The 24,965-nt window shown below is 37.1% G+C and overlaps 1 protein-coding gene across 1 annotated transcript in view; it reads right to left on the reverse strand.

Moving 5' to 3' along the window:
- Nucleotides 1–857: 857 nt before the first annotated feature.
- VEGFC (vascular endothelial growth factor C) overlaps nucleotides 858–24,965 on the reverse strand; it is a 96,285-nt gene continuing 72,177 nt past the window's right edge. Inside the window, exons 4-7 of the mRNA XM_045813437.2 lie at nucleotides 20,361–20,512; nucleotides 5,270–5,376; nucleotides 4,637–4,970; nucleotides 858–1,745 (exon numbers count right to left, since the gene is read on the reverse strand). Coding sequence (XP_045669393.1) covers nucleotides 1,631–1,745; nucleotides 4,637–4,970; nucleotides 5,270–5,376; nucleotides 20,361–20,512 — 708 coding nt within the window. The 3' untranslated portion in view covers nucleotides 858–1,630. The remainder of the gene's footprint in view (nucleotides 1,746–4,636; nucleotides 4,971–5,269; nucleotides 5,377–20,360; nucleotides 20,513–24,965) is intronic.

Raw genomic sequence — 24,965 nt, forward strand, 5'->3', positions numbered from 1 at the left:
ATTGTTACGATTGTTATTATCATTTTCTGCTGTTCTTGTATTTGCAAATGACCTAGACCGTGGCTTAAACATAGGATGTACAATGCATACCTTTTCTGCCTAAAGGCTTCAGCCATTCTCACTAAAAAATAGGAAGATGGTCCATTCATGTATAGTAAGAGAATTTCTGAAGATCATTTTTTCTCAATACGTGAAAAACATGACTTTATAAACTTGAAGTTTAAGTTATGCAGAGCACATAACTGGACTTCTCTAAACATTACACATGACATTTTAAAAGTCAATACTGAAAACACTCGGCATGTTTAAGGCATCAGTCTTTTTAAATATTTTTAAAGAAAACTATTTTACGGCAAGAGACAGATACTAGTACTCTGAGTAGTCGCCTATACCATGTAAACTGTTTTGGTGAATTTGCAAGCTTTAGGAAGCTTATCTTTATACAGGTCTCTAGAATTTTCTTCTCCTTTCAGGACTTCCCGTTTTTCTGTATTGCTGTCACTGTGTCTTTGTATGTCTTGCTAGTAGTCATGTATTATTCCTTGCTAGCAGCTGTATTGTACCAGCACATAACCCTCTGTCAATAAGCAAACCACTCATATGGTTGTATTTATGAAGGCAAAATATTTGTTCTCAGAGGAAAGTATTTTAGCGTGATGCCCTTTTAAACATGAAACAAACATTTCAATTGTGTTACTGAAATGTTTCCTTTTTAACACGTAAGAGCAATGAAACATGATTTCCAGTTTATTTTATACGTGCCGGATGGGAGCCTTTCAGCTCACAGAAAGTATTTTAGCTGGTCGGAAGGAGTTAAATACCTGGGAAAGATTCCTTTTGAATAACACATTTTAAAACCATTTTAATACAGACTGAGGGATATTAAATCAAGTGAAGAGTCTGAATGATCCCAGGGCACGGAATAACTTCCATCACGTGGACATGCTAAGCAGCTGAACTTATAAGCTATGTTCCCTACTGACTCCCTTGGTTATAAATTCAGAAGTGTCATGTGCTAAAACATTCATAATCATTAAATCTATTAAGAGATGAATTTCAATAAAACATAATAGCAACTGTTGTCCCTCCGGAATGTTCTCTTCTAGGTTCACCCTTTTTCATAATAGTCAAAATCTGACATCTGGTTGGAGGAAAGGAGGAAGGACAGGAGGAGATGAATGTTTTCACATCATCGGGTTTTGCTTATAGTGGAAGATAGTAATGGACTGAACTTACCAGTTTATAATACAATTTTCATTTTATTTTAAACATATTTTGCATGATATAAAAATATTGATCACAGTGAGCTTTACCAATTGTTATTGCTATAAAAATGAATGCAGAAACAATATTTTTAGTGGAAATAAATTATATAGTCATTATTTTTTCTTTAATCACAAGAGAAAAACCTCAGCTGTCTGGTCATCGGCAGAAAAACCAGTCATTAAAAGAGGTCTTTTGCAGAGGAGCTCCAGTCCATTTCTGTAAAGTTATCCACACAGGTCAGCAAACGCTGACTTCTGTCTTTGTCTCCATGGTCCCACAAAGGTCTCTCTGTTCACAGACAGTTCCAATGTGGCAACACAGTTTTCCAAGATAGAAAACTGACAAACTGGAAAATAGTACAGTCTTAGTTCATATGTGGTCTTTTCCAGTATGAAGGGACACAGCGACATACTTCTTCACTGAATATAAGTCCTTGGTCACAATGCTTTGGTCGATTTGTACATGGTCTTCTGTAACAACTAGGACAACAAAGAGGAACACATTTTTGTTAAAAGCCAAAGCAATGAATTCATTATGCTACAAACACAGTTGTTTTTCTAAATTTAAAACGAGAACAAAGTTACTCATTTTATCATAAAATTATTCTTAGGTTTGTGTCTTATTGAAGTTTGTGCTGAGAATTACAAAATGTAGGAGGAATGGAAAAACCTAAAAGCAGTCTTGCTGATAGAACAGCTGGGAGAGTCAGATGATGTGAGCGTTGATTCTTTTGAAGTGCTCTCTGCTTCGTGGATGAAAGGAACATAAAACAAACAGTGAAAGTAAGGTCTGCCAATATGGTGTGAGCATAGAAGCATGGCAGGGTCCACAAGAGTATGGGACTTGTACGGAACCAGACTTGGAAGTGATTAAGTGCAGCCATGTTGGCAGGACTGTGGTCCTCAGTGGGGAGCCCCACCCTCACACCATCTCTCTGCTGGGCAGGCAGCTGGCTGAGCCATGGTGGCCCCCTCTTCCTCTTCAACTGGGCTCCAGGTGAGAAGAAGGTGTCTGGGGGGAAGGTGGAGAGGGACAGTGCTTGCTATGGGCACCCCTCTCTTCCTACCCTAGACTTCCAGTTTCCAGCAGGGGTGAAAGGACAGATGATCAAACAGCCCTGTTGCTCCAGCAAACGGGAGCTACCTTGGAGGAAGCTGTGGGAGTGTGAGAATGTCCAGTGCGAGAAAAGGCTGGGTGTCCAGCAAGTAACGCAAAATGACCTGCCAGGGAAATCAAAAGCACTCTACAGAGAAACCGCAAATGTGAGTCTGAAGTTTCATTTCTTGTGCTCTGGTAGCAAAGAAAGCGTTATCTAGTTAAAATGTAATTTTTTTTTTTACTTCTAATACAAATGCATTATCATAAGACTTCTGATATTCCTTTACTAAGAAGATGCAATTCTCAATAATCAATGACAGTTGCTGATTTAAGGGAGTGCACAAAAAAAATATATACTCTACCCCCCATATACACTTTTGGAATAAATACTAAGAGAAAATGAATATACATATTTTCAGAATATTAAATTATCTTTTTTTGCTTCAATATATATGCAAACCTGGAAGTATATCCTTAGAAAAATGAACACAGGAAGAGTTGTAGTAAATAGAAAGTCTTCATGAAGCAACGTATACTACTAGGAGAAATACAAAGAAATCTTTTTTCTTAAGTTAATATAAGAATTCTGTAGAAAAATATGATGGCCGGTTAGTCTCATGTAAACCTAAAATCAGGCTTTTCAAATACACTAGGTTCACTCAGAAGGGTTCAATATACAAAATGGTTTAATAATCTTCAATAAGATTTAGTATCTATACAGTATTCTGAATTTTTAAGATATCCTCTGGTAGTTAGAGTAGGGATATGCAAGTAAAATCGGAATATGGTTACTGCCCAAAATATTCTAAAAAGGAAACAAAATGATTCCTATAAGGTACTCTAAAGTATAATGGAAGAAAAAAAAATGTCATCCATGAGATATCTAGATTCACTCAAGTTCCCTTATGTAGCAGCTAAAATGTTAGTGTGGATGGGTCATCAGAAATAGAAATTAAAATGGGAGCACAGAACTCGTGAGGATTAAAAAGATGGACATTTTACTTGCTGGGGAAAGGTAACGAACATTAATGCGGATATGAAATTGTAACTAAATGAAATTTAAGCCTTAAGTCATATGAGTGACCATCTGTTGCACGGGCATTATCGCCATCTCTAAAGACTGGATTGGAAGACGAGAACCCAGTGGAGGTGATGAAGCACAGATGGTCTGAAAACTGAAGGGGCAGCCAGGGAAGGAAAAGCTTATGTCGGCCAGGGCGAAGAGGGGAGCTTCAAGAAAACGTACAGAAAAGACAGGTTACACGAAGACCACCTCGTCCACTGGATTTGGCCGTGGAGTCTACTGAGACCTTGAATAGCACTTTAACATGGCGCTCTAGGGCCTATCCCGGTTACAGTTGGTTGAGTAAATGAGAGATGAAAGAGGTGAACACAAATTCTAAATGCCTGGGTCTAGGAGCAAATTCGAAGAGGACAGAGCTTCATTGCTAAAGTGTGCCCAGCATCACGGTTAAGATACTAATAAAACAGAAGTTTGGGAACACCCATAAATTGAGGGGAAAGAAAAGCAGTCGAAGACCTCAAACGTATGGGGAGAGAGAAGGCCTGTCTGGTGGAGCTGTGTTGAAGGAAATGCCAAAAGCACACAGCTGGCTAAAACAGACCACCTTACCATCAGATTAAAGAGGAAGCAGTTCAGGGATTAACACTGGAAGTGTTTGAGTCCAGTAGTCTCATTTTGTTCTTCTTGGTGAAGAAGGGGGCAGAATCAACATTCAAGGAATGCATCTTGAGTAATCTTTAACAATGTAATTTATTTCTCTAATTCCACCAAATACTTAAATATTTTTCTAGATACAATTCTACACTTAGTGGCACTATCCTATCCTTTGTAAATTTTGCACACAATTTTCTGCACTTGGAAGAGTTGTCCTACATTATGATGGCACCGTAATTTTTGATGGGAGCAGGTATGCAATGTTTAGATGTTCTGGAAATCCTCCTCAAGTGACTGTCCTGTGCATTTGCCTCCCAGCCCATGTTGAGGGATGACTGCCTCAGACTCAGCCTCTGGGACGAGTAGTAGGAGTGCAGATCCAGGAGAGCGTGGATCTGGTTTTGGTTCCCAGGGCTCCTGTCTTGCTTTTTTTCAGGAGCAAATGCAGTCTCAAGGAAACTCAGGCATTGGTTAGAAAATAACAGAATTCATCTTCCAGAACTTGCTGGTCTCATTCTAAAAAGCAACTGCCATTTTGGTTGAGGAAACTATCCCCAGTAAGAGAAATGAATACGCTTTACAAAGATTTCTTACCTGCATGTTTGATGTTGAAATTTCTTTCCTTTTAAGAGGCATTTCTGTGAATTTTCTGTACATTCACAGGCACATTTTCCAGGGTTTAGGGGTTGATTCCTTGGGCAGGTTCTTTTACATACGCACTGGCATGTGTTTTCATCAAATTCTCTGTTGGCCCCACATGAGTTGGGTAAAAGTTTGTTTTTGCAGACACACTGGCATGAGTTTCTGTCTAGTTCTTTGTGGGGTCCACAGCTGGAAGGCCTGAGCCCCCCTTTGCAGACGCACTGACACGTTTCTTCATCGAGCTCCTTGTTGGGTCCACAGATGTCATGGAATCCATCTGTAGAGTCTAGACAAACACAGTCAGACATCTTTACTATACCTTACTTAGTTCTGGGTGTGGTGTGAAACAAAAGCATATAAAAGTGTCTGTTTATGTTTTTCATTAAAAGGGTTGTGCATAAACACGGGTATGTTCCTCTACAAGGAAGTTCAAAACAATACCAATGTCAAGTAGAAAACGTCCTGTAGTCATTTATTCCAGAGAAGGATGATCTGAATATTGTACATGTGATTTTAATATTAAAATATGTGTTAATCAAAATAGAGACACTTGGCATTTCGTCTCTAAAATATCATTCTGCTTACCGTCTCCAGAATTTGAGGAAAAAATAAAGTCTTGCTGAGCCAGACATGTGCAGAGGTGATTATTCCAGATGTAATTTGTGGGGCAAGTCTTGTTCGCAGCTTGGCACCTTTGGGAGAGACAGACAGGTTAATAGTCTAACTGGTACCCAGAAGGGATCATGTCTTTTCTTACCTCTGTATTACAAAGCCAATGCATGCTTGTGAAAAAGCTTTAAAATGATGTAAGAATATATGGAATGAAATGTGGAAGTTCCCTCTCAAAGTACCCCCCTCATCCACATATGCGGCCAAATTCTAATCGCAGAGGTGACCACTTACTGGCACGGTCGGCTATCACTCCAGCCTCTGATTTTGTTAAGGCAAATACATTTATTTGTATAATCCCACGGTGGTTTAGTTTGTGTATACAAGGGGATACGCCTCATAATACTCTGAAATTTCCTTCTTCCACTAAACAATATACTGTGGGTATCTTCATAGGTCATTTCAAAGCGTTCTGCTTGTTAGTGGCTACATAGCAGTCCATAAAATGGATGAGTACTACTATTAATCGCCTGTTGGTCACTATGGAAACTGCTTCCAATTTGTGGCTTTTTCAAACAGTTCTACAGGAAACATCTTTATACATTTATACATTTATACATTTATACATTTACCTATGTAAATGCCTATAACCATAAAAGGTCTATTAATCCAAAATTTTCTCTCTACACTCCACCAGAAGGGCATCGAAGACCATACTTGTTGTTGTCATTGCTTCTGTTCTAGTTTTTCCTCCCTCCCTACCACCCTCTATTTTCTTACAGTCTCATTATCTGTTTTACTAAAAATTATGAACATATGGGCTTCGGTCAAGTACGCCAAGTGCTCCTTTGCTCCGGCTGTCCGACTGCTGGCTAACTGAGACTCCTCCATGTTGGTGTTGATATGAAATGAGCCCTTTAGTGTGAATCTTCTCTGTTCTCTGAGACGAACAGATTGTCACAAGCTCATCTTGCCCACTGTCTCCTCCACACCTAGAATCAGCCATTCCTTCAAGGAGCCCTCATTTTGTCTGTTAGGAAATGGCATTTGGGATTAGGTTTGTTCAGTGCCATCAGGTTACATTATGACTCATCCTTTTCAGGGCACAGAGCTAGAAAATGCACATATACTCCATAGAACGTCTCCTTAGTTAATGTTTACCCATTAGGAGGATTCTTGGCTCTTAATATCCTAACTTACAGAGTATATTTAAACCTCTCACTACCTTATTTTTTTACTGAGGTTGGTGCAGGGGAAACAATTGTATCTTTCATACTCTATATCCTGAACAATATGTGAGGGAAGAGTGTTGAGTTACATTCTAGACTGGCAGAGCCTAACAATCATGTGTAAACATCTTAACAGGGGCACCGACTGTAAACAAACAGGTCATATGCTTCGGATGTTGCTGACAAAAGTTTCAGAGTCCTACCGTGTGATGATGCAATGATACGCCTTTCTTTAAAAGACAGCCTGATGTCTTGTATAGCACCCCAGGAAGGACTTACTGAACAGTGTAAGCACATCTACATCTGATAACCATTTTTTCCTTGACAACCGCCTTTGAGGATTTATGGAATCTCTCCCACTCAGCAGCAGCTCCAAGACCCAGAGAACCTCTACTTGTCCCATTCAGTGGGACAGTTTGCCTAAAACACCCTCCCACACCTCTCCACACCACCGTGCATGGCAATGACTGTCTTACCCTTACCCCTCCTCCCTTGTAACATTCGTCAAGGGTCATGTCTCCAGCTTGATGAGACCATCTATACGGAAAGTTTTCTTGAATTATTTTTGATTTTTAACAAGTTTCTGAATGCTGTGTTATTTGCTGTCCTGTATCATAAGATAATAATTTCTCATTCAGCATGCAAATAATCCAAGTAATCACATATACAGTAGCCATGTGTTCACAACCATAAGAATTGTTGGACGATCAAGGAAACAGTGTCTGAGCATTTTAGATCCTATCAAGGTAGGATGTTACTTTTCTACAGGTATTATCTTTAAGTTCTTTGTAGGAAATTAGTTATGTCTGGGTTTAATTCTTCCCATTCAAGACAATACAAATTTGCTTGCAATGTATATTTTTGGAAATAGGTTATTGATCTTAACTAAGACATACCTGTACCTAGTTTCAAGGGAAAAAAATCAGTCATAGTGCTATTTCCAAATATAATTTAAAATTATTGGGTTTTAAATTTACTTCTTGACTTCATGTTAACAACTTTCATTAAAATTTTTGTTCCTAACAATCTTTATATTTGCTTAAGTATATATAATATATATGTGTGCATGTATAATAGATAATTGCCTTACCCTGTGTATACCATATGCCTTTTTCTTTATAATTTTATTTTTTGAAAATTTATGTGATTTCAGTTAAAATTATGAGAAAATATATATTCAGAGGAGTTCATTCTGATCCATGTCCTCAGCATGCTAATCCTTTTTGCAGTTTTTGGTTTATGTTTTCATAAATATATACACATATAAAACATATGTGTATATATTTTTCCCATTCTGTTATCCAGAAGATAGCCTCCCTTACATGCTCTTCTCAACCTTGCTCTTCCAGTTAGCTCTATGCCTTGGGGAACATTATACCTTCCTAATAATTTTATGTATTCCCAAGAGCAAGTCCTTACTTATCACATGTTTTTGTCATTAGTGTTTTCTTGGTTAATCATAAATGTACACTGTTTCACAAAAAATTTGGACAGTACTTATCAATTCTCCAAAACAATATCATTGTTTTTTCATTTACCTCCTATTCAAAGCTTTAGTCCCTTCCATCAAATAAGATGCTGTTACATTTAGTTATATAATAGTGATGCAATATATTCTGGCTGAATGAAACTCAGACCAGTCTTCCATCAATGAAGGTAAACCCCTTTGGGCAGTGTTGCCTCAAGGTTGACATACACATGATTTAAGTGACACACTGTCATGTTGGTATCAGGAGGGCACAGTCCTATGGTGGCTGCAGAAGAAGGGCATGAGCATTCTCCCAATATGTGATTTGTACTGCTATTACCTAAGCCAGGGGTCTTCCAGTTGTTAGTTGTAATCCATCAGTGGGTCACGAAATCCATTATAAGGGTTGGGAAATGCGTGTGTAAAGTCAAAGAATGACATGTAATAAAATACTACCAGAATGCATGTGATAAAGATCACTTTCTGCAGCTATATTTCAGTTCTCTATATGCATATATTTTTGTTTTATGCACATATAAATATATGCATATTTATACACACACTCACACCACCTCTCCCACACGTGGTGTACGTGTACGTGTGTATATGGTAGCAATGTCCAGTGTATTCGTTTTTAAATTACAGTTGTTAAAGTTGATAAACATATCTAAACTATTTTTATGGGAAAAAGTGTCAAGAATGATCTCAATCACTAGCCTAAGTGAGACTGGTCCATACTGAGGTTTTCAACTGTAAGAGAAGCGTTAATGTCTCTGCGCTGAAGTGAAGGTCGGTCTACAAAATTGTTCACCCTCAAGGGGTAGGAAAATAAAGCCTTCCTATTTCTCATGTAGTGAGGGAAAAGAAAGAGTTCTATAATATTTCACATCCTTAACAATATAAATTCAAAAATATGGACTGTGTGTAGAAACAGATGAAGGAATGCATTTCTGAAAATGTCCTACAAAAGAACAAGGTATCTAGCGCCTAATTTTGTAGCATTCAGTAATTCCCTAGAATCTGGCTATCCCAGCCCTTTTGGTTTTGCACATGCACGTTGAATAAAAATATGGCATTCAGAATAACAATTTCAATTGTTATACCTGGAGTGTTTTTGCCAACATAAACTTTATATTATGGACTAATTATGCTTTGCTCAAGGTGAACTAAATATTTTAATTTCTAATATTCTTAAAATGTAAATTTCTATAAAAATATCCACTTTAGAAGCTCTGCCAAAATTAAGAAACTGCTACTTATCAATATTAACATATTTTAATGTTGAAATTTGAAATCCTGCTAGATACTACTTAATTAAAGATACATGTATTTGCATAGGATGCATTTTCATAATTACTAAATGAGGTTCCCTACTCTAAAAGTGAATGGCTTGTTCTTAGCTTTAAATAAGCTTCTCGGGGCGCCTGGGTGGGTCAGTCGTTAAGCATTAAGCGTCTGCCTTCGGCTCAGGTCTGGGATCAGCCTCGCATCAGGCTCCCTGCTTGGCGGGAAGCCTGCTTCTCCCTCTCCCATTCCCCTTGCTTGTGTTCCCTCTCTCGCTGTCTCTCTCTGTCAAATAAATAAATGAAATCTTAAAAAAAAATTAAATAAGCTTCTCATGTGAAAAAAGGGGAGACACAATTTCCAAAACAGTATCTTAGAATGAGAGAAAATGTTTTTAATGTGGATAGAAGTGAGCACATTTACTTATCCCCTAGGTATCTTCATTTCCAAAGCATTTTTATCCTATTGAAATTTTTCTTCAAGTTCTGAATATTAATGGATGTGAACATATTAAAACTTCTAAATAAGTTGTTTTTGTATACTGTATTTATAAAACATTGATTCAAAGATATATTTTGCAAAGCCTATGGTTATGCAATTATTTATAAAGTAGATCTATGTTGAGAATCACATGTAAACTACGTTTCCTACTTTGCCCCCGCACAAACACAACCACAATCCTGTTTATAATACTTATGAAGGAAAAAGATGACTTTCTAAGAACTATTTCATTACCTCACTCAACTGGTTAGGTTAACTGTTGCTTGTTAAAAGCAGAGGACAAAAATTTAAGGGTATATGGTTCAAGAACGATGACTTTAATGGTTAAAAGGATTCTCACTTGCCATTTCTCTCTCTTTGGAAATTTTGAAAGACTAGTATGTTCTGTAGGATTAAATCCTACATATTGGGTAAGAGTTACTAGCTCTTGGGCTCTGGACACTGTAGTAGGTTGCCTTGTGCATCCCACTGTTTGGGTTCTTTCATCTTCTCTACATCTTGGCACTAGAGCTTCTATATACTTGGAAATTCCCTGACTCCCCAAATCCGTATTTAAGGAATGTAGACACACTCCCACCTTTTGTTTGGCATTAGCAAGAACTGAGATGAATGTAATATATTTTGTAACATATTTCTCAGTGAAAAAAACCCCGTATCTGGATTTATTTAAACTTTTGATTCACTTTACTAAATATCCCTTAAAATGTTTCATAGATTAATTCAAAATGAATGTCAACATTAATTGGATACAAATTCAACTCGTAGCACTCAATGACTTCTTTAAAAAGGAAAGTCCTTCTGTGGGTATGAACTGTGCTATTAATCAAATACTCTCACTGGTGTCTCTTTTCATAAGGTGTGTTCACAACAACCCAACTGATAAGCATTCTGGTGATCATGTGGTACCTTCAGTACACAGTCATGTTCCTCAAATGTGGGAATTCTTTGTACTTTTTGCTCAATTTTTCTATAAGCTTAAAACTGCTTTCAAAAGGTCTATCAAAGTCATTGAGTTGACAAACTCTTTGATCTAAGAGTTCCCGCCTCTGGGTAACATTTCAGTCACAACCTCAGTGCAGCGGATATACTGATGGAATATTCTCAGCCATAGACCTTTTGCTATAATTTCTACCAGTCAGTCAGCAAGCCATAGGAATGTTGGGCTCCCAACTGTCATCTTTTAGAAGGCAGAAACCAGACACTCCAAAGGCAGGTACCCTGGACAGCACAGTTAGCTTCCTGTTAGAAAAAAATACATTCCAGGGTCTGGAGACTCTTACTTGAGTTTCATGGGTGAATATCAAAAGGTGCTCATTTGAAGGGGTTGGGCAATATTTAGATAATAATGAGCTTTGTAAAAAAAAAAAAAGGTTAAATACACGTGAATTAAGATTTCAAAAATAACTGCATATTATGATGAGGGTTTTAAACCTTTTATAAAGAGGGTATTTTCAGGGCAGAATACAGATGCATGTTTTAAAATACTAGGAAAGTAGTTTCTGATCAACCAGCGCAAGACTATGTCCTGGTTTAACTGGCAGATGTGTTACCTCTGCATTTCTGCTCTGAGCCAGTTTATTAAACGTGTCATGATATTCTGTTTATCTCTATTTTTGGTGAAGCAATAATGAATGATCTTGAAATTAAAAGGAAAGAAAAAATTAGAATGAGAAAAACCCTCGTGGATATTCAAGTTTCTAAGCATTCAGACCGAGGATCTGTTATAGATTAACAAAGACAGAGCACTCAAGTTCGACTTCAAAGGTTGCCAGGGCTATAAATCTACTGTGTTCCTTAGAGAAGAGATGAGTTCTCACACGAATGAAATTTTCCTTAATAAGCCCAAATAACTTAACTTCTTAGAAGCAAGTATGTGTATTAGTAAGCAATGTTGACATATTTGTAAAAGAAATGAAAACCAGTATACATAAAAATTAATGGGACTTCAGGCTAGATTTTTTCCATTTTCTCATCTTTTTTCACCCCTTCTTTTCCTCTCTCACCACACCAGGATTCTCCCTCAAAGACTGATCTAATCTCTTTATCAGGGTGAAATCATCCATATTTTCTATTTTTAGTACTTGTTAAAAAAAAAAAATTCAAGGTGCCCTGGCTCTCCTGAGCAAGGTCTTGTCATTCCTCTACCAAAAACTACTCATTCTACCCCAATACCTCTACCGAAAAGATGAAACTCTTCAGGCTGGTGCCCAAAGCTTCCAAAGCACAGCCTTAGCATTGCCTTTTTAATTTAATCTCCTATGGCCTTCACCGATTAACACCCAATTAAATTATTCTGGTCTATTCATTGTCCCCAGAATGTGCTGTTTTCTTTAAGAACCCTATGGGACATTGTCAATGAGAACAAACTGACCGGTAAATTTACCTCTGGGTAAAATTCACTTCAAGGCACTTGGCTTCCAAAAGTGACATCTCTCTCCTTTGATTTTAGTCTCTTCCTAAAATGTAGCATAGTGCCTTCCCTATAGCATGTATCATAGAATAAGCATGAACATTCATTCATTCATTCATTCATTCATTCATTCATTCATTCATTCACACAATGGAATACTATACAGGTATTTAATGAAGAAAACCAAGGCTATAGACCTCAAAATGATTACATGTCTAACACATACTGTTGAGAGAAAAAAGTAATGTCACCATTTTAACATAAATATTTTAAACAGAGCTGTACTATATTTTCTTTTGTCATATGTTAATACATCTGTATGCCATAAAAATGGAAGATGAGAATTCAATTTCCAGGCAGTGGTTACCTCTGAGAATGGAGGATGCAGAATGGTGACTGGGGCTTTGGGTTGTATCTTAAGTGAATATGACAAAATATTTTTTGGATTTCAAGTCAGTGTGGAGGGATATATCGTTTTGTGGGTTTTGCTTTTTTGTCCTTTAGTATATGTCTTAAGATTTTTTTAACTTAAGGAACTTAAAAATGCAGTAATGACTGCATCCAGTAAGGAATGGATTAGCTCCAAATTTAGTTTGAATCTCTGGTTTGCTCCTCTCAGTCGTGTGATGTTGGGGAAAATGACTTAATCCCTCTGATTCAGTTTCTCATATATAATTGAAAATTTCACCCTCTAGTTTCCTCTTTCTGAAGATTGTTGTGCAATGTAGGTTATCAATAAGTAGACATGTTATCTCTGTTTTATGTCCTTCAGATAATGGAGTCAGTCCTAGTCAATCATGAGCTTGATCTAATACTTGATCATCTCCCCACTTCTTTCCTTGAACGCTTGTTGGTTTTTGCAACCTCCTTTGGATATCGTAATAAACTGTTTTTAGTCTTAATTTTTCTGACTGTTCTTGGTCTCCTGCACGGACCATTGTTTCTCCCAGTTTCTTAAATAGTGATAATCCCCACGGTGTCATCTGTTGCTTCTCTCTTTACCATCTATATTTTCCTTGGTTGGGTTCATCTCTTCCAGTGCTGGTAGCTACCAAAGAAGCGTGCCCACCTCAGCGCCCTCCCAACTCCAGATCCCACCGCCTACTGAACATTGCACTTTGATTTCTTACAGATACCACAGACACCAGTGTGCATATCTAAACCAAATTCTCCTTCTCCAATCCACTCTTCCTATGAACATGTGTTCCGTCTTTGTATCATCCATGCATTTTCATCCTCAACTTCTGCCTCTGTGTTCTCCCACACATGCGGTCCCCAAGTGGTGGGCTTTCTGAAAAATGTCTTTCCACCTCTTTTCTGTCCGTCCCCATTTCCACCCGCTGTGGGTCCCCCCTTGTTACTTCTGAATCAGATGATTTCAGAAGCTGCTTCAATTTTTCCACCTCCTGTTTACTCCTCCAGTCCACCTATTATACTACCTTCAGGATGTTCTTTCTATATGCAATGTACATATCACAGGTCCTACGTGTATCTTCTAATGGTTCTTGACAGACTTGAAGAAAAATTCCATCTTTGGCATGGCAGATTCAATTCCGTGTTTTCTGCAGACCCAGGCAGGTCCTCTCCAACTCTTGCTTGATGGTAGGCGTGCATCCCACATACATACTTCCTCTGCCACACTAACTCCAGTCCCGTGTTCACGTGTCTGACTCGCTTATGGGATTTCTCTAGAGGAGCGATCCTATCATTCTCTACAGCCTAGCATAATAGCAACACCATGTAGACACACAGTAACTGTTGGTGTTTTATGTACTTATTATATTAGACATATTTGTGTTCGTATTCTGGTGCATGAGCTGCTTTAGTTAAGGAATTATATTATTCATTGTTTTAATACCCCACATCTCCTAGGATGCTGTGACACACATGTCAGACTCAAGATAAATATCTCATGAATGAATGAATACTACTTCTATCAACTAACAAAATCTAGTGCATCACTTCTTCATCGCAAATGACTCCCTCCATAGAAAGAGACCCTCCATGTAAGGGGCCATGGGAATCCATGGCGTTCAAGCTGATGGAAAACGTAAGAGGAAATAATTGGGAGGAAAGAGAATAATCTGTGAGAACATCAATAATAATATTGCTATCTAACCACTTCTAGAGATAATCTCTTCCACCTCTGGAATTTCTGATCTATTTTGGTGCTGCTGATATTGAGACTTGAAAAGTTTTCTTTTTTCTTTTTTTTTTTGTAAATACTAGAAATTCTATAAGATATTGGGGGAGAACATGGGTGTAAGAGCTAAAAAGACTTGAATTTTCATTTTTTTCTGGCACTCTTCTTAGCTGTTAGGTTTGTATGTGCTAATTAATATTTTCAGTACTCAATTTTCTCATTTGTAAAACATCTGTAAAAATAGCAGCCAAAATTTATTGAATGCTCACTGTCAGGCATCAGGCACTGTGCTAACCCTGAACAGGGCTTACTGATTATAAACGTCGCTGGATCCCTCTGTGTTAGGCGTTGTCCTCGTCATTCCCTTCATTGCTCTTATTCTGTTACGACCGTATACAGTATCAGACAAATACATAGCATAATGTCATTGGATAGGTTGATCATGAGGATTAGGTTATAAATGTTACACTGCGTTGTTATTTATAACATTTTGATTTACATTTTGTTTTGTAGATGAGGAATATGAGTCACAAAAAATTTATAGAAGTTAGTGAATTTCTAAGCGGAAAATGAATTTTCTAAGCAGGAAGCTGCATACAGCACGCACACCCTTCACCCCTGTGCTCTGGGGCATGAATCATCAGTGCAGCCACTGGGCGGGGCTAGTATGAACATGAGGTGATGTGGGCAGATGCTTGTGCAGCGTAATATTTACTGAACTACTACTATTACTACTGATACAGATAGAACACGTGTCTTCCCTCCTTGATTGCGAGTGCCACGAGGCCAGGAGAAGCCAGGCTTGTCTTCTCTCTTGAAGCATTCCTTGTCCGTTTTAGAGACTCAACAATTATTTTATGAATGATTCATTTTATCAACGATTCACTTATTTATTGAATTATACTTCTTCATAAGTAACGTAAAACAAATGGTCTGCTACTTATTTAATCTCATAATGATGGGACTATAATGCCATGCACTTGAGAAAGGCATGCCTTGTCTTTGTACTGACGGTGGCTGCTGAGAGCGCATGGCTGGGGAAGAGCTGGGGCCACTGCTGGGAAATTTCAAACTCCATACAAAGGAGGGCTGGGAGGCTCTCCCCACTGGGGAATCATGAGAATCTTAAAAGATTTGACTGTTACCATAAAGATTTTAAGCAATCTACCATTTTAAACCTAAATGAATTTCAAAATTACAGTTAAAGGATCTGTTTCTCTTGGCTTTTCAAAAATCCATTTTTTTTTACAAATAATTTGCATATGATAAAATGCTCCTATTTTAAATTCACAGTCTTTTTTTCCCCCAATTTATGCACCCATGTAACTATTACCACAATAAAAATATAGAATATTTTTTATCACCCCAGACAATCCCTTTGCCCATTCCAGTCAATCCCTACCACCTGCATCTTCAGGCAACTACCGACATACTTTCTCTCAATCTAGATTATATTTGTCTTTTCTAGAGTTCTTGTAAATTGAGTCATAGAACATGTATTTTTTGGTTTGGCTTCTGTCACTCAGCTTAATGTTTTGAGACCCATTCATGTTGTGCATATGAACAGCTCATTCTGTTTATATTGCTCTGTAATGTCCCACTCTATGGATACACTGCAGTTTGCTTATGCATTCACCCTCGATGGACTTTGGGGTTGTTGATTTATTGGCTAACGAAGCTTATGTGAACATTTGTGTGCAAGTTATTGTGTGGAAATATGTTTTTATTTATCCTGGGTAAATACCTAAGAGGCGATTTATGGATTATATTTGTAAGTGTATATTCAAGTTCATAAGAGTCTGCCAAAATGTTTTTGCAAAGTGGTCATACCATTTCCCATTCCCATCAGTGATACGTGAGCATTCCAGTGGCACCATGTCCTCTCCAGCCCTTGCTTTTGTCATATCTTAATTTGGCCATTGTGGTGTCTGTTCCTGTTCATTTTTAACAAATGGTTTTATAACATAGCTACATATTCATTACATATAAATTATCATTATAGTTTTTAATTAAATTGTGGGTCACAATTCACAATAAGTGGAGACTAACATTCAAAAACAGAGGAATAGAATAGAAATAAAAGTATCTGAGTGCCTCACGTGTAGTTAGACATGCATTCATAATGGGGGCAATATCATCTGTAAGAAGAAAAAACTGGGTATTGGGGAGGAGGAATCTTAGATCTTGCGATGGTTTTTGGCTCTCCAAAACCCAACAAAAGCTTCTGAATCAGTATTTAATTTCTATTGGATTTTATGGGCTGTCATGTGAGCAGCACTGGCATTGAAGATATCCAAAGTGTATGCAAGATAACGGTGATAAAATTATAATGAAGAGAGGGCTGTCACTGAAGGACTTTCTCTGGACCAGGGGCTCAATCTCAAAATCACAGAGCGACATTTTTTTCATGTGACTGTCAGCCATTTATATGTTTTCTTTGGAGAAGTGTCTGTTCATGTCTTCTGCCCATAATAAATAAATAAATAAATAAATAAATAAATAAATAAATAAATAAATAAAATCATAGAGTGACAGGTGCCTGTGTGTGCCTGGCAGCTGCCAGGCAGCTACTGCTTCTGCTCGATCTCTGGTGCTTTGGTGTGTGACGTGAGCTTCGGGAATTAAGTAGAAATAGTTTAAATTTTATTATTTAATTCTACAGAAGTTATTCAAGCCACAGTATGTCACATGCTGAGAAGAAAAAAGGGGCGACACTCTGAGTATCTAGCAGCTACAGAAGTTAACTTGTAACTTGTAACCTGTTTTCTCATATGAAGCAAAAGTTAAGTTCTCTAAAAAAATTGACAGAAACTATTTAAAAACTTCTCTTCCTTTTTTTGGAAAAATAATTGTTTGGAATGTTTTCTTTAAAAAAATGTTTATATTGTTGGGTATTTATATCAATTGGTACTTTCCTTATGGAATTTGATATATTACCACTAAATAAGTAAATACGTTACCTTAAAGGTTTCTCAGCAAAAACTGTAGTTCTAAAATTACGTTCAATGTTAATAGCTTTTACATTTTCAATTTAACTTTTAACTATACAAAATTTTTGTCATTTTTAATCCTACGTTGCAGTACCTTTTTAATGTATAAAGCCCAAATATACATATGACACATAAGGTGACATAAATAGGTCTATGGTATTAAAATTTTATGAGGGAGGCGATTAGAGAAAAAGGTCTATAAAAGAATCCTTTGGGGGTGATAATGAAAAAAGGGTCTGGTAGCACTACGATAAAGGAAAGTGTTTTAAAATAATACTTTGTTTTACAGCTCTATAGGACTATAACTACATGGAAAGTTACATACTTTAAATCTATACACTATGTATGTTATATACATATCATATAAACATAGTTACTGCATTTCTTATTGTAGGTAGTGTTAAAAAAAAAAACACCACCAAACAACACAGATTGGATGAATCAGATATGAATCGTAATGGTAATAATAAGTCCGCCCTTTACAGACTCTCCCTTAGACGCCAGGCTCTGTGCTAAGCACCACGTGAGCACTCAGTATTCCATTCACTCCGCTTTCCATCTTTGTGCTTTTATATATAAGCAAACTGCAGTTCAGACACATGAAATACCCAACCTTAAAAAGTGACTTAGCGGCCAACTGGAATTTGGGCTCACGCCCAGCACACTGGTAGGCACAGGCTCTTTTTGCTCTTTTCGTCTGTTCTTGCATTTGACAGTCTACAGTGTAGCAGTTATAGGGATAAGAAATGGTGAAAATTGGGGCAAAACATGCAATTGCTACAAAACACTGCAGATAAGTTATTTTATATAACAAGCGTTGGTGGGTCATGTTGTTTAGCCCCCAGTTCTGGAGTGTAATTACTTGCTTCTTCTATAAAATAAGGCTAATCCCGCTACCAACTGCAGAGGTGTTCTGGGGGAGGGTTAGACGAAACAGTGTATGTGAAGGGCTGAAACGGCTCAATAATTTTCAAACGTGATTAGCTGGATCCTGTGGAGGTTACGAACCTACCTGTACCTCAGATGTTCACAATCCAGTTACATGCCCATCTATAGGCCCCTACAAATCCATGCAAGGAAAAATCAAATACAGTGATTGCTATGGGCATTCAAGAAGCAGAGACAGCAGCGGTACTTGGACAAGCCAAATGCAGGACAGAGACCTTTAGCTGAACTCTGAGAAGTGGAGGGGGCTTTGGGAAGGCAGAAAAGAAAGGACATTTATTTTAAGCCAGGGTCAGAAGAGAAAGAAGATACAGAGCAGGAAATGAGCTTGGTGTTCAGGGAATGAGACTTTAAGAAACCCAGACTTGGGGAGAAATCAGAAGCAAAACAAGAAAGGAAAGGCTGGTCAAGGGACAAGGAGGTGAGAAATTTGTGCTCGATTCTTTGAGTCACTGAAAGCCGCTGGCAGTTTCTGGTCAGATGAATGAAGTGGTGCCTTTTAAAGCTCACGTGTGATATTATGTAGGAGCTGGAGAGAGATCCGACACAAGGAAACCAGTCTGGACACCATGGCCTGAGATCAGACATACATGCTGAATGGAGTGGACGAGGATGCTAGTGGCGGAAACGAGATACATGCACAGGTAGGAGCAAATCTCTCCTCCCCCGACCCCTCATCAATAGTGCTGGTGTGTGACATCAGGATAAAAATAATTAATGACAACCATGTGATTTCAAGGTCTCAAAGAATATGAGAGAAAAGTGCTATGAATAATATGGAAATAAACAGAATAAATCTTTGATGTTTGTACCTATTCTATCTAATATTGTTATAAACACAGCAATATAAGAGATTTGGATGTAATATTTTAAGTCCATCTGAAACCTAACTTTGGGAACAGCACGGGGATAATGGCCGAACTCTCAGAATGGATGCATTGCCACAGGAGCTGGGGACATACCTCTCTGAGCTGCGTGAGTAAACCTGCACATGCAGCTTCGGGGGTACTGTGCCCCCATGCAGCAGCCTCAGTTCATGCACGGATGCTGGTAAGGCCTTTTTGTGCCCACGTTGAGGACAGACTTCACAATTAGGCTATCCTTAGTTTTTTTGTGTCTCTGGAAAGATAAGGCCTCGAATCTGCCACATTAAGTAAAGCAGCCATGGGAAAAACTACTAGCATTATCATATTTATTGTCAAGTCCCCTAAAATGCAAGGTTTAAGTAGGTTGAGTTTTTTTGTTTTTTGTTTTGGTAATGTATATGTTCACACATCAATTTATTTAAAATTTTGTTAAAATGTCAAAGTTCAGTAAGTTTTATTCACATGCATTGGACATGTTAAAGACGAAAGAGCTGCAGCCTCATTCTGGGGCAGAGAGCAGAACGTTCCTAGATTTAAGATGACAATGCATAATGAGTCATTTTAAACTATTCACAGGGTCAACACGTGATGCTCTATGCAGGTCCTTCTGCGTGACCAAGTGCAGCATCTGCTGCCATTTACCAGACCAAAAAACATGCTGAGAAAGGAATTTGAAGAGCAAATGTTACTTTGAATGTTAATTTGAAATAATAGTAAGAAAAAATTCTTTCAAGTAACTCAGTATTTCAGTATTCAATCCTTGCTGAAATAAAAAAATATGCATAGAGAAAAAATAATTGAGATTGAAGAAAGGCAACTGAATGTTAATAGATATAAAATAACTTTGTAAAATATTTTTTGTGTTGGACCAAAAGTCTTACCGAGGCTTAAAGGGTTTTAGCTTTAACATCATTTGTGAGTTTGCACACCTGATTTCATGGATGTTAGATCAGTTAGGCTAAATCACGGATAATATGAAGAGAGGTGGGATGTGTGTCATTCCATAGAATTACTTGTTTTATATTGTGAACTACTTCATCTATAAAAAGTGCTTCCCTGTTTCCATTTAATTTTACTTCTATGGTGCCGTATTAAATTTGTCTTCTTTTGTATTTGATACAAAGTATATCATAACAAATTTCACAAAAATTCTTTTAATAAACTGTGTTTACTTGAAAATAATTTTGTATTAGTAGAGGATGCAGAAAAAATAGATTTAATTCATACTCACTGTGGTAGTGTTGCTGGCAGGGAACGTCTAATAATGGAATGAACTTGTCTGTAAACGTCCAGTTTAGACATGCATCGGCAGGAAGTGTGATTGGCAAAACTGACTGTTACTGGTTTGGGGCCTTGAGAGAGAGGCACTGTAATTTCAAACAACTACAAAGAAGGGACAAAAAGAAGAAAAAATTATATAGCTGCTAGAAAGCATTTTTATGGTAACTGTTGGAGTCCAAAAAGAGCGAGATTAACTCTTTATAATTAGGTAGTGCTGCATAATATATGCAGGACGTAAAAGGTTTTTATGATTACGTCGTAGAAACTGTTTTGCTTCTAATCAGTATCCTTTATCAGAATAATAAATAGTCCATTTCCTTATCTCATGTCACTATTATAAAGCATATCAGAATTTTGATAACCAACTAATGATTACGGAGCAATGACCACTGTGTTCAGGGAAAAAGAATTTTTCCGGAGTCCTAGATTACTCCAGGGGTTGTTAAAAAGTGGCACAGATATAAATATCTTTGTGATATGAGAGCAAAAAGCTATTGGCCACACAACCTAGAACTGTTTGGTTAAGTCCTATTCTATGTAAACTGAATACAGAGACATAAAATACAATGATGTGAAATCGATTTTCATTCCAAATTAAATTTCCACCTCAAAGTAGTTTACATTTGTTCAAGGTATCTTATGAATTTATTATGTTCAAAAGAAAAAGAAACACATTCATCACTTAATAAAGCTCGTTTCTGCTATTTTGATAAAGGTATTATGAAAATAATAAGCTTAAAATAAGGTATACACATTTGTGGGCTAGCTCTCAAAACTTCATTCTGAATTTCTTATCTGTGGGAAACTTTAATTCTCCTCTTCCTTCTCCAAAGTTAATGTTTTAAATTGAATATACAAATAAATTAGTGATTAATTAAAACTAAGTGGATTTAAATTCCTATGTTTCTTAAAATTTGAATTATCAAAAATAATGGTAAAAGTGAAATCCTGGCCAGTACCTGCTTGATAAGATCAGTTTGCAGTCCTGTAACTATAGCTGAACCACTCTGGTGTTATTTGGTGCCTTTTCGGCAATCTGAGCAGGGCTAAAAATGATGACAAATTCCAGAGCCTTGTGATTTGGCCCATCACTATAATTTCATGCCAACTCTTAAAAGATCATGGAAAATCTTTAGGGAATTGTATCAGTTGCCAATTTAGTCCTACAGGGAGATTCACGGAAATGAATTTTGAAGAATGAAACACAGAGATATCTACATGATAAAATGCACATTTTCTTCATTTGGAATGTATTCATTATATATTCATTGAAAAATTCAGCTACTTTCTTAGCATAGGTGCCTTAGGAGGAACGGGCACAGGGACACACCCCCACTGGGCATTTTTTAATAGCAACCGTACTTGTAAGTTGTGTGAACTTGGAAAAGTCATTGAACTTATCTAAGCTGTATATTTCCTTAAAAATCAGTAAACAGAGGAAACATTTGACCCATTGTTCATGGGACTGTTATAAAAATTACATAAGCGAATATATATGAGTGCGATATGCATATCGATTGCCATATAGATGTGTTATTATTTGAATATAATCTCAAGATTCTAGATATTCTCCAGAATACTGTCCATGCTACATAGATAATCTCAATATATAATCTCAACATATCCTAGTACTATGACTTTGACCAGTTTCTTCCCTAAAAGGACATTTGTTTATGCAGTTGGGGAGAAATCTTTTATTAGATGAAATGTCACTGGCAGAAATCCTTTGCACTAGGTAAAACTATTTTAAGAGAGAGAATTCTGCAGTGTCTAAATACACTACAGTTTATCTACTCCTTAGGACATTTCTGGGCCCTATATTAAGAACCAGTGTAACAGAAGAAACTAACGTGGTTTAGAAAATAAGTAATGTTTAATAAATTGCTTACTTAATTTTTATATGTATAAAATTTATAAATTATTTAAACCCTGTAATAGAAATGGTAAGAAGGTCTGCTCATAAAATCCTAAGAATTTACATCTAACAGGCAGTTAGATTTGTGTCTAGAGCTTAGGAGAGCCATTTAAAAGCCAACAATATTAAAGTCATAGTTGAAGTCTTGGATGCTGATGAGATTACTTGGTGAGATCATTCTGAATGAAAGGAGGAAATGTCTAATAACAGAAACCTGGGGATCAGATGCACTTAAGGGATGAAAAGAGGCAAATGAAGTATTAAATATGTCTGGGAAGAAGGAAGACATGAAGATGGACAGCCAGGAGGGGATTACTGTTAAACCAAGGGAAGCCAAAGGAAGAGAGGAGAGCTTCATAAAGGTGTCTGTGGTCTACAGGGTCTGATGTCTCGGAGAAATGAAGTGTAAGGATGGAGTGGAATCAAATGGGTACCAAAAGCAGCTCTACCTGGAAATAAGCCTGGCTCTATACTTTCAAGGGGTGGAAGAGATTTGTGTTCGTGAACACACAGACTAAAGGGATAAAGGGACAGGTAAAGAGGCACTAAAAAAAATACCCTGTTTAGAGAACTATTTTTTTCCTGTAAGTTGAACACATTCATAAGCATTAAAACTACAGTACAACGGAGTCTGGATGGCTCAGTCGGTTAAGTGTCCGCCTTCGACTCAGGTCATAATCCTGGGGTCCTGGGATGGAGCCCGACATTGGGCTTCCTGTTCAGCGGGGAGTCTGCTTCTCTCTGCCCCTCCCCCTGCTCATGCTCTTTCTCTGTCTCGAATAAATTAAATCCTTAAAAAAAACTATAGTACAATGTGAGAGAAAAATTTCCTTATAGTATAGTTAAATAAATAAAACCCCCAAATTCTAACTACTGGTGTTTCATTTCTCTTGAGTTCAGGTAAACAATTGACCAGCTGAATTCAGTTAATTTGATCAAAAGGAATAAATATTATGAAAATTTAAAGTTAAAAAAAAACCCCAAAAACCCAAAAGTTTACCTCTCTTGAAACTTCCACCTCCAAATTTTTACCTGAATTTTTCACCTAGTTTCTTTAATTCTCGACTGTGTCAGTGTGGACAAAATTCAAGGGTCCAGAGAAAGGTGCCTTGACCAATATTAAAAGTAGGAAGGTTCTTGATAACTAACTCTTCTTCCTCTATCAACTTCAGAACGATAAGGAGGGCGTGCAGTATGCGTGTGCATTAAGACACACTTGTATGTATAACGGCCTTGTCATATATTGAAGGGGTGTCTTTCATCTTCCAATTTCTTTCTGCACTGGTCTTAAGTGTGAATATTGATTGACTTTCCTCATTTAAAAGGATTATAAGGTTTCTACTACCTTTTTAATAAGTATGATAAATTCCATTTTCTTCCTACAGACCAATTTGTGAATTTTGAGTAGCTATACTGAATCCCTAAATTACTAAAAACGTCCATAGGCCTTTTTTCCTAATCAGATAGTATACGCTTAGAAAATGTAATTTTTTTGAACTAAAAAATATTAATAATTTGAATCACCATATAAGCTCACAAGGTGCCCCGTGCAAGTAAATAAATATACTTTCCAAATAACCAGCAACTTCCCTCCTTTACTAGACACAGAAGAATAAGCAAGAGCAGAGTCTTAGATATTTGAGTCCTGCACCTGCAATTTACTACTTCTATGACTGGGAAAAATTCTCTAATTTCCCTTTGCCTCCGTTTCGTTATCTATAAAAGAGGGATAATAATGGTGTGATTTCATAGCGGTACTCTTTGGATGATGATTCTCCTTCAAAATTGAGTTGAATCTCTGCTTGAAAAATTACAATGTTTTTGTTTAAAATTTTACCTTCCTTAGTTTTCAGTAACTATTTGTTTTTTGAGAACCTATAAGATGCAGAGTGCCGAGCACCCTGCTTGCTTCTCAAGATAACAGTCATCAATCACTACCCTTGCCACATGCAACTCTCTCTGTCCCCCCCTTTCTCTCTCATACATATGTGCACACACGTACACACACATACACACACACACACACACATGAAGTTACTAGGTTGGAATTTTGAAATATCAATAGTTTATCCCAAATGCTGTTAGCAAGAACCTGCATTTTAACTCTCATGAAATCCGTGCTTGCCGTTATAGAAATAACTAAACCAACACAGTAAATAACTATAATTTTCTCTCAAAAGTATCAAAGTCTATCCATGCACATCACTGTTGAAACAATAAATAAATTCTTTAAATTTTAATAAAGCATGAATGCTTATACTAGACGGCTTTGTGCTTTAATGTGTGCACAGTAATTTTCTACTTTAGATTTAAACTCACAGAGTACAAAGTTTATGTATTATGTTCAGCATCAGCCAATTATTCCATGTATATATGTGTACTCAGTCAATATTAATTGAGGATGATGACATTTATACTTTGGTATTTTGAACATGATGATTTTCCTAAAACAGGTTTATGCTATAAAGTGAACTGTTCTTGAACAGTACATGGTAATAGCTGGTACCTAATTTAGGATCTAAGTAGGAATAACATTCATAACGGAGACTGATGGTAATACTCTCTGCATACGCCTCTTAGAGCAGTTGCTGGTTTTGAAGATCAAAAGGTCTATATAAAGATGGCATTTAAACAAGCCTG

The sequence above is a fragment of the Ursus americanus genome, chromosome 27 (genome assembly GCF_024610735.1).
Source record: "Ursus americanus isolate L20-20 chromosome 27, mUrsAme1.1.p, whole genome shotgun sequence".
In the NCBI taxonomy this organism is placed as follows: domain Eukaryota; kingdom Metazoa; phylum Chordata; class Mammalia; order Carnivora; family Ursidae; genus Ursus; species Ursus americanus.